The sequence below is a fragment of the Saimiri boliviensis genome, chromosome 9 (genome assembly GCF_048565385.1).
Source record: "Saimiri boliviensis isolate mSaiBol1 chromosome 9, mSaiBol1.pri, whole genome shotgun sequence".
NCBI classification, from domain to species: Eukaryota; Metazoa; Chordata; class Mammalia; order Primates; family Cebidae; genus Saimiri; species Saimiri boliviensis.
Window position 1 is genome coordinate 19,236,171 of NC_133457.1, and position 12,066 is coordinate 19,248,236.

The window sequence follows — 12,066 nt, forward strand, 5'->3', positions numbered from 1 at the left end:
ATCGGCCAGCGGCAAACCGGCTCCGCTTCGGCTTCGGTTTTCCTCCGGGCCGGCGCCACAGGCCCCTCCTCCCGGGGCGGGCTCCTCGGTGGGAAGGCGGGAAGGGCGGAGCCGATGGGCGCCGCGGTCTCCTCCTCCCGAGGGCGGGCGGGACGGAGGCGGGCGCCCGCCTCCGTGGTTCCTTCTCCACCGGCAGGCCTTCGTGGCGGGGGCTGGGCCTGGTGCCGCGGGCCCCTCCTCCCAAGGGCGGGCCTCCGGAGACCCGGCCGGCTTTGCCGGCGGGGGCGGGCCTGGAGGGCGGGGCAAGCCGCCGCGAGCCCCTCCTCTCGAGGGCCGGCCGGTTTGGCGGCGGCGGCGGAGGGTATCTGAGGCTCGGCTGCCAAGCTCAACGGGCTCTGGCTCCTCCCAGTGGCCGGCTGGGGCGGAAGCAAGAGGCGGGGGCAGCGTGCGCGCTGCTGGTCTCCTCTCCCGCGGCGCTGGGGCCCGCGCTCCGCGGCTGCTGCTCCTTTCGGCGCTTCTCTGGCGGCTGGCTCCTCTCCGTAGCCGGCTGCTCCTTGACCAGGCGTCCCTCTCAGCCTCGGCCCGCGGCGCCGACCCTTCCGGGACCCTCCCGCCCCGTCTCGTACTGCCGCCGCCGCCGCCGCGGCCCCGGCCCTGGCCCCGATGGCTCTGTGCAACGGAGACTCCAAGGTCAGCGTGGGGGTCCCTGCCGCACCGCTTCCCTGCGGAGGCGAGGCTCCCGGGCCGGGGAGCCACCTAGCGGGGCCCTTCCCCACCCCCTCCCCCCAGCCCGTCCGCGCAGCCCTGCGGCCCGGGCAGCCACGCGTCGGAGAGTCCCTGGTCGGGGCCTGTGGCGTTTTTTCTCCTCGGGAGCGGCGGTGCTTTGTTGATTCTGTCTGCGAGTCGAGGTCCGGGCGTCGGGGAGGGCATCGGCTCCCCGCGGCCGCGCCGCTGGCCCCTGCCTCCCCCGCGCAGCTGTGGGGCGCAGAGCCCGCGAGCGCGGCCCGAGGGTGGGGGTAGGGAGGCGAGCGGGCTTGTGTGTCTGCGGGTCGGGTGGGGGCTTCCTCGGCTCCCACCCCGTCCCTTTGGGAGGGTGGGGGCCTGCTGTGGCTATCCCGGGGCCCGCCGGAGGCAGGGCAGGTTCGGGGCCTCCTGTGCGGCGTTAGGGCTAGGCGAGCCTCCGGTCTTCCCGCCACCCCGTTTCCCGCCTGCCCTCGGCGAGGCCCGCTCCATTCCCCCGCCGGCCTTGGGTTCCGCGGCGGTTAGGCCGGTTCTAGACTAGCCCCGCGGGGCTGCACCGGCCCCCCTCCCCCCACGCCCCTGCAGGCCCGCGTGAGAGCTGGTGGCCCCGGGTCGCGCACTCCGTTCCCCCTCCCCCATCGTCGAAGGGAAAGTGTGTGTGTCCAGGTCCCGCCCCCGTCCAGCTCGCTCCGTGTCTAGCCTGCTGGTTTGCGGGGTAACTCGCTTCCCAGCCTTTCGGGTCCCCCCGACCCCCGGAACGCGAGCCGTGCCTGTTCGCCCGAGGGCTGGGCGGTCGGGAGTTCCGGGGTGCTGGAAAAGTTGCCACCTTGACGTACCCAGCGGGGAGAGCGCGTTTGACCGCTTCTGGGCATTTCCTCGCCTCCAACTCACTTATTTCTTAGACCCTTCCTCTTTCTTTCGTCCCGCTTCTGAATTGGGCACCGTCGCTTTCACTTCTGTATTAAAATTTTCATTGGCCTGGAGTTCTTTCCGACCTTCGCTAAGTCAGTTTTGCCAGCGGGAAACCGCGCAGTTTTGAATTGCGGTTTACTTCAGTAAGATACACCTCCTCCTATACGCTGTTTAGGGCCTAGCTTTAGGAAAAAACTTAATTTATTTTGGTTCGGGTGGGTGGGAATATATACTTCGAGTGGGATTTGGTGCTCGACGTCAGGCAGTAGTGACTTGTTCAAGCAGAATTTTAACATTCTTTTTAAAAGGAGGTGCTCAAGGGTCACATCTTAGAGGTCCTCTTGAATGGCTGCTTAACACCCAGTAATCATTCAAAAACTATTTGTTGAACAAATGAGTCAAGATTATAAGGTAGCTGATTTTAACTCTTTTAAACCAAGGAACCAGTGTTGGTTAGGTCCGGGAGCTCTTTCTGAGGTTTATAAAACTAATGAAGACACACAAACCTTCTGTTTCTGACCTCAGGAGCAAATGTAAACCTCATTGTCTAGCTCTTTCCTGTATACTAGTTGACTTGCAGAGCATTTTTCTGTCTGGTTTTGAGCTTTACAACTCATTGGAAAGATTCATCTTTATGCTGATAGAGGAAATAACTGGTGTTAGAAGGACTCAAATCTGATTTATGGGTTTTGAAAAATACATAGTGCATTTGAGAGTAGTATTTTTCCTCTGCCACGAAACTAAGTGGCAGAGGAAAGTGTAAGATCTGTTTCCAGAGTATATAAGAGGATTTTTTTTTTCCCTAACTGATATTTTTTGTTTGTTTTGCTAGACTTGGAATTACAAAGCTAATCTTATTAGTTTGGTGAATTAATTTTATTTCAAAGTTCTATATGTTTTATAACATAATTAAACATTTTAAAAACTATGTTAACAATTAGTTGTAGACTGAATTGAAACATTTTTAAGAGGAACATCTGGAGAATTAGCATACTTCATCAAGTCTATGATTATTGTATGTACTCCTGAGGAAAAAATAATCCTGACAAATGATGACATGCCATTGATATAAACATTTTAAGTAAAGAAATATTACATATGTGGAAATACCTTACATCAGCTACTTTATTTTGCATATTTCTTTTTTTTTTTTTTTTTTTTTTTTTTTTGAGACGGAGTTTCGCTCTTGTTAACCCAGGCTGGAGTGCAATGGCACGATCTCGGCTCACCGCAACCTCCGCCTCCTGGGTTCAGGCAATTCTCCTGCCTCAGCCTCCTGAGTAACTGGGATTACAGGCACGCACCACCATGCCCAGCTAATTTTTTGTATTTTTAGTAGAGACGGGGTTTCACCATGTTGACCAGGTTGGTCTCGATCTCTCGACCTCGTGATCCACCCGCCTCGGCCTCCCAAAGTGCTGGGATTACAGGCTTGAGCCACCGCGCCCGGCTATTTTGCATATTTCTTTTTTTTTTTTTTTTTTTTTTTAGGCGGAGTTTCGCTCTTGTTACCCAGGCTGGAGTGCAATGGCGCGATCTCGGCTCACCGCAACCTCCGCCTCCTGGGTTCAGGCAATTCTCCTGCCTCAGCCTCCTGAGTAGCTGGGATTACAGGCACACACCACCATGCCCAGCTAATTTTTGTATTTTTAGTAGAGACGGGGTTTCACCACGTTGACCAGGATGGTCTCGATCTGTCGACCTTGTGATCCACCCGCCTTGGCCTCCCAAAGTGCTGGGATTACAAGCTTGAGCCACCGCGCCCGGCCTATTTTGCATATTTCTAAGAGGCCCACCTGGAAATAAGTAGGAGTCTTATTTTTCATAGCCTACAACTGAACCACCTTTCCCTTGGGAGGAAAGTGTAAGTGCTATATATAGGATTACTTTGTCCATTGATTGGGTCTTTGCTGTGTGTATCCTAGTTCATAAATTACAAGTTGGACAAGAGCTGGTTTTGATTACTCTTTCTGGTACATTTCAGTTACCAGGATTTTCTAAAATGGCATTTTTGCATGACAGAAACTAGAGAGGGACCTAAAAGCTATAAAACCATTTGGATTATTTTAATTACTTTTTATACACAGTATTTTATTCAATTTTTAATTTATATGTATATTTTGAGACAGGGTCTTGCTCTGTCACCCAAACTGGAGTGCAGTGGTGTGATCACAGTTCACTGCTGCCTTGACCTCTTTAGCCTCCTGAGTAGCTGGGACTACAGGCGTGGGTCACCCCACACTGCTAATTTTATTTTTTGTAGAGACAAGTCTTGCTGTGTTGCTCAGCCTGGTCTGGAACTCCTGGGCTCAAGCTATCTTCCCTCTTCATCGTCCCAAAGTGCTAGGATTATAGGAGTGAGCCACTGTGCCTGTCCAGCATTTTGTTTCTTTATTTAAATTTTTATTTTCTTATGTTATTGGGAAACGGGTGTCATTTGGTTATATGAGTAAGTTCTTTAGTGGTGATTTGTGAGATTTTGGTATACCCATCACCTAAGCAGTATACATAGCACCCAATTTGTAGTCTTTTATTCCTTACCTTCTTCCCGGAGTTCCCAAAGTCCATTGTGTTATTCTCTTTTTTTTTTTTTTTTTGAGATGAAGTTTCGCTCTTGTTACCCAGGCTGGAGTGCAATGGCGGGATCTCGGCTCACCGCAACCTCCGCCTCCTGGGCTCAGGCAATTCTCCTGCCTCAGCTTCCTGAGTAGCTGGGATTACAGGCATGCGCCACCATGCCCAGCGAATTTTTTGTATTTTTAGTAGAGACGGGGTTTCTCTATGTTGACCAGGATGGTCTCGATCTCTTGACCTCATGATCCACCCTCCTCAGCCTCCCACCGCGCCCGGCCATTGTGTTATTCTTAAGCCTTTGCATCCTCACAGAGTTGGTGATCAGCTTTTCTTTAAAAACTTTTTACTATGGCAAGGGTGTATTTAACATAGTAACTTTTTTTTTCTTTGAGATAGAGTCTTGATCTGTCACCAGCCCAGAGTGCAGTGGTGAGATCTTGGCTTACTGCAACCTCTGCCTCCCAGGTTCAAGCAATTCTCCTGCCTCAGCCTCCCAAGTAGCTGGGACAACAGGTGTCTACCACCATGCCCAGCTAATTTTTCTATATTTGATAGAGCCAGGGTTTCACCATGTTGGCCAGGGTGGTCTCGATTTCTTGACCTTGTGATCTGCCTGCCTCAGCCTCCCAAAGTGTTGGGATTACAGGCATGAGCCACTGTAATAAAAAGTTACTATGCCCAGCCGACACAGTAACTTTTTTGAGTTTTTTTAAGCCAGCATTATCAGAGCAGTGCTTTGGGTGACTTGTTAAGTTTCCTACTCTTTTCCTCCACCTAAGGGGGAGACTCTTGGTTGATGTAAAGGTGGTACCTGTCCTATCACCTTCATTGAGAGGTTATGACTAGGTTATATGATACTTGGATGAAAGATGCTTTATAAAGACTCCCTTAGTGATTGCATGTGATACAAAATCTTTAACGACATTTAATAGTTTTTTTTTTTTTTTTTTTGAGACGGAGTCTTGTTCTGTTGTCCAGGCCGGAGTGCAGTGGCGAGTTCTCAGCTCACTGCAACCTCCGCCTCCCAGGTTCAAGTGATTCTCTTACCTCAGCCTCCGGAGTAGCTGGGATTACAGGGGTGTGCCACCACGCCCGGGTGATTTTTTGTATTTTTAGTAGAGGCAGGGTTTCACCATGTTGGCCAGGCTGGTCTCTGTAACTCCTGACCTCAGGTCAGTAGCCCACCTTGGCCTTCCAAACTGTTGGTATTACAGGCATGAGCCATCACAGCCAGCCATTTCATAGTGTTAATTTTGAGTTTGGAATTTCCAAATTTAAGATTTTGAATGGAATGGGAATGTAACCTGGAATTTTTATTTGGGATGCATTGAGAATTAAACAACTATGTCACCTTTTGTCACAACTTAGTACTTTTTTTTTTTTTTAAATAGAGACGGGGTTTTACCATGTTGGTCAGGCTGGTCTCGAACCCCTGACCTGTTGATCCGTTCGCCTTGGCCTCCCAAAGTGCTGGGATTACAGGTGTGAGCCACTGTGCCCAGCCAGTAAATTTTTTTCTTAGATAAAAGTTAGATTTTTTTTTCTTCAGATTTTATTCCGTTAGGATACTCATTTAGAGTGGAAAAGCTGCTGCAGACAAAAGGAATTGTTTTTAGTGTAGTATGTTCTTAGACTTGAAAGTTTTGAAATTCCTCCAGGAATCTCAGATGACATTGCCTTTAGCGTGGCCAACTTGTCACTTAAGGAAAATAATTCTCTCTTTTAAGAATTTTTACAAAAATTATAGACTTGTCCTATACTTGCACAGTGTATTTGACACTTTTTTAAGGTTAATGAATTACATTCCAAAGGATGTTGTTTACATAATTATTTGCTGTCCAGAATAATTACTGTTATGGTACAATCTTAAAGTTTCTTTTTTCTTTTCTTTTTTTTTTTTTTGAAACAGAGTCTGGCTCTGTTGCCTAGGCTAGAGTACAGTGGTATGATCTCACCTCATTGCAACCTCCACCTACCTGGTTCAAGTGATCCTACTTCCTCAGCCACCTGAGTAGCTGGGATTACAGCTGTGTGCCATGACACCTGGCTAATTTTGTATTTTTAGTAGTATTTCACCATCTTAACCACGCTGGTTTCGAATTCCTGACCTCAAGTGAGTAGCCCACCTTGACCTCCCAAAGTGGTAGGATTACAGGCATGAGCCACTGCGCCTGGCCTTAAACTTTTTTTTTTTTTTTTTTTTTTTTAAGACAGAGTCTTGCTCTGTCACCTAGACTGGAGTACACTGCATGATCTCTCCTCATTGCAACCTGTGCCTCCCAAGCTCAAGCAGTTCTCCTGACTCAGCCTCCTGAGTAGCTGGGACTAAAGGCGTGTGCAACGAAGCCTGGCTAACTTTTCTATTTTTTATTTATTTTTATTTTTATTTTTTATTTATTTATTTTTTTATTGCATTTTAGGTTTTGGGGTACATGTGATGAACATGCAAGATTGTTGCATAGGTACACACTTGGCAGTGTGGTTTGCTGCCTTCCGTCCCCTCACCTGTATCTGTCATTTCTCCCCATGCTATCTCTTCCCACCTCCCCACCCCCCCGCCCCTCCCCCATTTCCCCCCAACGGACCCCAGTGTGTAGTGCTCCCCTCCCTGTGTCCATGTGTTCTCATTGTTCAACACCCACCTATGAGTGAGAATATACGGTGTTTGATTTTCTGTTCTTGTGTCAGTTTGCTGAGAATTATGGTTTCCAGGTTCATCCATGTCCCTACAAAGGACGTGAACTCATCGTTTTTGATGGCTGCGTAATATTCCATGGTGTATATGTACCACATTTTCCCTATCCAGTCTATCATCGTTGGGCATTTGGGTTGGTTCCAGGTCTTTGCTATTGTAAACAGTGCTGCAATGAACATTCGTGTGCACGTGTCCTTGTAGTAGAATGCTTTATAATCCTTTGGATATATACCCAGTAATGGGATTGCTGGGTCAAATGGGATTTCTATTTTTAGGTCCTTGAGGAATCGCCACACTGTCTTCCACAATGGTTGAATTAATTTACATTCCCACCAACAGTGTACAAATGTTCCTATTTCTCCACATCCTCTCCAGCATCTGTTGTTTCCCGATTTTTTAATGATCGCCATTCTAATTGGTGTGAGATGGTATCTCAATGTGGTTTTGATTTGCATTTCTCTGATGACCAGTGATGATGAGCATTTTTTCATATGTTTGTTGGCCTCCTGTACTAACTTTTCTATTTTTAGTGGAGATGGGGTTTTTGCCATGTTGCTGAGGCTGGTCTTGAACTCCTAAGCTCAGGTGATCCACCTGCCTCAGCCTCCCAAAGTGCTAGGATTACAGGTGTGAGCCACTGTGCCCAGCTCTGGCCTTAAACTTTGCTTTTATGCCTCTTTCTAACCTAAACTATATTTAGGTGCTTAAAATGAATGAAGGCATCAGGGTTAATGCATAATTCTGAAGCACTTTGTGTATCAACAGAAATGTAATTGTTTCGTAGAATTTTAAATCTTTGAATGGCATATGCAGTTCTGGGTTGTGTAGAATATTATGTTTTTCATGCTAATTGTGGAACAGTGATGCTTCCGTATTTGCTCAAGAAAGATAGCGGTTGAAAAAATCCCTTTGCTATAGTAAAAACATAACAGTTAATTGGTTTTCTTGTTTGTGGACCCTTGCTATGGCTTCAGGTTCATGGTTTTGGGGACCTAGGAGATTATGTAGTTAAGTCTATACACTCATTAAGATTGTTATAATGTGAAAGGGAATAAGATCTCTAAACTGGGGTAACTGAACATAAAAGAAGGTGTGGAAAATTTAAATTTATAACAAAATGAAATATTACATATAAAAAATTGTGGATTTACACAATACAATAAGTAAATGGCAAAACTGCTGTAGCAAGAGTGTTCAGATTATTATCTTCTGTACTTTATACACAGGGACACATAACATCTTTCCTGCATGTGTTACACAAATACCTCGTATTTCCCACTGACTCATCTTATAATGGCCTCGAGGCTTCTGTGCATCTTGCAAGGTGAGGAATGGCTGTAACACAATTGGGAAGTACATTAAGTAGTCAGCAGGAACAGCAGCTTCAGATAGTTCACCCAAGACTAGATAGAGTTAGCTACCCTTAATTACCTGTGTCTAAGTGTACTTGAGTTTATCAGAGAAGAGTCAGGAAAGAGATATGATACCAGTATTTGGCATTCAGACTGAATGAGAAGTTAAAGGGGGCACCTTTAACTTGCAGCCCACACAACACTAGACAAAGCCATATAGCTCAAGGTCGTATTAAATATAAGGTGAAAGATTAACAAGCCCATCCTATTTTACTTTAATGCAGTTATTCATAGTATGTTGTTAAAAGGAAAAATCTGAGACAAATGTTAAGCTGGATGGGATACTGGGACAACAGATGTACATCAGGAGAGTCCTGGGCAGACTGGACCATATGGTCACTCCAGTTATAGAGCACATACTGTTCTGAGTTTGGCTCTGATTTATCCCAGTGCTGTGTATTTAAAATTTGGCTAAAATTCAAGTCTAATGTGTATACATTAGCATTATTTTGCTGAGTTAATTATATAATAAAAGTATTTATTATTCTAAAATTCTTGAAAATTGAGTGTCATAAATTACTTGTTTTTTAAAAGTGGTGAACCAACAACATTGGACCTGATGAAAGGTAAATAATCTCTAGTCTGCTGTAACATTTGCAAGGGATGTTTCTCAAACCTTTAAGTTACCTGGACGTGTTAAGTTTTTCTGTTTAGTTACTTCCCTTTGCACTGCAAAAAAACAGTAATTTTATCTCAAAACTCACAGCGGTCCATGTAAATTTAATTTACTTCTACTTCATTTGCAATTTGGAGAATGAGTTCTTAGTAATTCGCCTGAGTCCTATTATGAATGTAAATTTAGGACTCCAGATTTCTAAAATTCTGCTTTGGACAAATTTTAGATCAATCTCTGATTAATTTGGGAAATTTTAGATGACCAAAAGTGCCTGTAGATACATCATTATTTTTATGTTATTGGTAGTAGTAGAACTTTATTATACTGTTATTATTGGGCAAGCAAGTTAAAAGAAATTTTAGTCAACATTCATGCATGTCCACAGTCTAGATTCTACCACTTTTCTTCAAAAATCATTTTCATAACAGCTTTATTGAGATATAATTCACATACCATGTACTTTGCTTATTTAAAGTGTCCAACTCCATGATTCTTAGTGTGTTCACAGATTTGTACAGCCATCACTCCCAATTTGTATAGTCAGTTTTGAAACATTTTCAGGCTGGGTGCAGTGGCTCATCACGCCTGTAATTCTAGCACTTTGGGAGGCTGAGGAGGATCACCTGAGGTCGGGAGTTCGAGACCAGCCTGATCAACATGAAAAAACCCCATCTTTACTGAAAATACAGAATTAGCTGGGCACAGTGGCGCATGCCTGTAATCCCAGCTACTCAGGAGGCTGAGGCAGGAGAATCTCTTGAACCCGGGAGGCAGAGGTGGCAGCGAGCTGAGATCCTGCTATTGCACTCCAGCCTGGGCAACAAGAGTGAAACTCAGTCTCAAAAACAAAATTCTCATCTGCACCCCCCCACCCCCCAAAAAAAACTCCTTTACCCTTTTGCAAGGGTCCCCATTTTCCTGCAGCCATCCCTCCCTCCCAATCCTGGTCAACCACAAATTTGTTTTCTGTCTGTAGATTTGCCAATTGTCTTAGTCTGTTGGGGCCGCTAAAACAAAATACCAGAAACTGAGTGGCTTATGAACAACAGAAATTTCTCACAATTCTGAAGACTGAGAAATTCAAAATAAGGCACCTGCAAGTTCAGTGCCTGGTAAGGGCCCACTTTCTGGTTCATAAAAGTGCTTGCTGCTGTGTCCTCACTTTGGGCCTCTTTTTTTTTTTTTTTTGAAATGGAGTTGTGCTCTGTCACGCAGGCTGGAGTACAGTGGTGCCATCTCAGCTCACTGCGACTTCCGCCTCCAGGATTCAAACGATTCTCCTGCTTCAGCCTCCCAAATAGCTGGGATTACAGGCATGCGCCTCCATGCCCAAGTAATTTTTGTATTTTTAGTAGGGATGGGGTTTTGCCGTGTTGACTAGGCTGGTCACGATCTGCTGACCTCAGGTGATCTGCCCGTCTTGACCTCCCAAAGTGTTAGAATTACAGGTGTGAGTCACCATGCCCAGCTCTTGGGGCCTCTTTTATAAGGGCACTACTCCCATCCATGTGGGCTCTGTCCTCATGCTCTAACCACCTCCCAAAGACCTCATCTCCTAATAATATCACATTGGTGATTAGGTTTCAGCATACGAATTTTAGGGGGACACAAACATTCAGACCATAGTACCTATTTTGGACATTTTGTGACTCGAATCTTAAAATATATGGTCTTTTGTGGCAACTTTCACTTAGCATAATATTTTCAAGGTTCATCTGGTAGCATAAATAAGTACTTAATTCCTTTTTATTACCTGCTAATATTCCATTGTATGTATACCACCTTCTATTATTCACTCATTGGTTGATGAACATTGGGTTGTTTTCACTCTGGATATTATGGATAATGCTTCCATGGACATATCTGCGTAAGTTTTTATCCAGACATAAGTTTTCAGTCTCTTGAGTATATTCCTAGGACTGGAATTTCTGGGTCATATAGTGACTCTGTTTAACCTTTTGGTGAACTGTCAGACTGTTTTCCAAAGCAGCTGCCACATTTTATATTTCTGTCTGCTGTGTAGCAGTATATGTCAGGTTTTTCCAGAGAAATAGTAGGCTATAGATAGAAGTAGATACAGGTATTTATATATAGAGAGATATATATGAGAGAAAATTAGGCCGGGCTCGGTGGCTTATGCCTATAATCCCAGCACTTTGGGAGGCTGAGGCGGGTGGATCACCATCGAGACCAGCCTAACCAACATGGCAAAACCCTGTCTCTACTAAAAATGCAAAATTAGCTGGGCATGGTGGCACATGCCTGTAATCCCAGCTGGGTGTGGTGGCACATGCCTGTAATCAGGACATCTAGGTCAGGAGATCAGGACCAGCCTAACCAACATGGCGAAACCCTGTCTCTACTAAAAATACAAAATTAGCTGGGCATGGTGGCACATGCCTGTAATCTCCTGAGGCAGGAGAAGTGCTTGAACCTGGGAGGCAGAGATTGCGATGAGCCGAGATCATGCCATTGCACTTTAGTCTGGGTGACAGAGCGAGACTCTGTCTTAAAAAAGACAAAAGTTTAAAAAAAAAAAAAAAAAAAAGCAACTGAAATGGAATACCAGTAAGTAGGGAGAAAAGAAAATTAAAAGAAAAAAAAAAGGCATGGAGGCGCATGCCTGTAATCCCAGCTATTTGGGAGGCTGAATCAGCAGGAGAATCGCTTGAATCCAGGAGGCGGAAGTTGCAGTGAGGGGAATTGGCTCATGAGCTTTGCTATCATGGCTTAGTATAAGTCTGAAGGCCTGAGAACCAAGGGAGTTCATGTTGTAACTCTCAGTCTGAGTCTGAAGGCCTGAAAACCTTGGTGGGAGAGGGTTGTGGGGTGATAGGGGATGATGGGGGAGTGGCTGCTTGCTGGTACAAGTCCTGGAATCTGAAAACTATATCCTGAAGTTCTTATATACAAGGGCAGAGGTGTCCTAGCTCTAAAAGGGAGAGAATTCGACTTTCCTGTGCCTCAATTTTGTTCTGTCCTGGCCTTAGCCTGTTGGATAGTGCCTGTCCACATTGGGTGAGGGTGGATCTTCCTTTCTCAGTCTACTGATTCAAATGCCAGTCTCTCCTGGAAACACCTCAGAGACATACCCATAATCCTTTACCCAGCTATCT

General features: G+C 45.8%; 1 protein-coding gene across 1 annotated transcript in view; it reads left to right on the forward strand.

Annotated features, from left to right (window-relative positions):
- The first annotated feature begins 363 nt into the window (after window positions 1-363).
- The window catches only part of GMPS (guanine monophosphate synthase), a 76,501-nt gene continuing 64,798 nt past the window's right edge, over window positions 364-12,066 (forward strand). Inside the window, exon 1 of the mRNA XM_039480276.2 lies at window positions 364-690. Within this exon, the coding sequence (XP_039336210.1) occupies window positions 664-690 (27 nt within the window). The 5' untranslated portion in view covers window positions 364-663. The remainder of the gene's footprint in view (window positions 691-12,066) is intronic.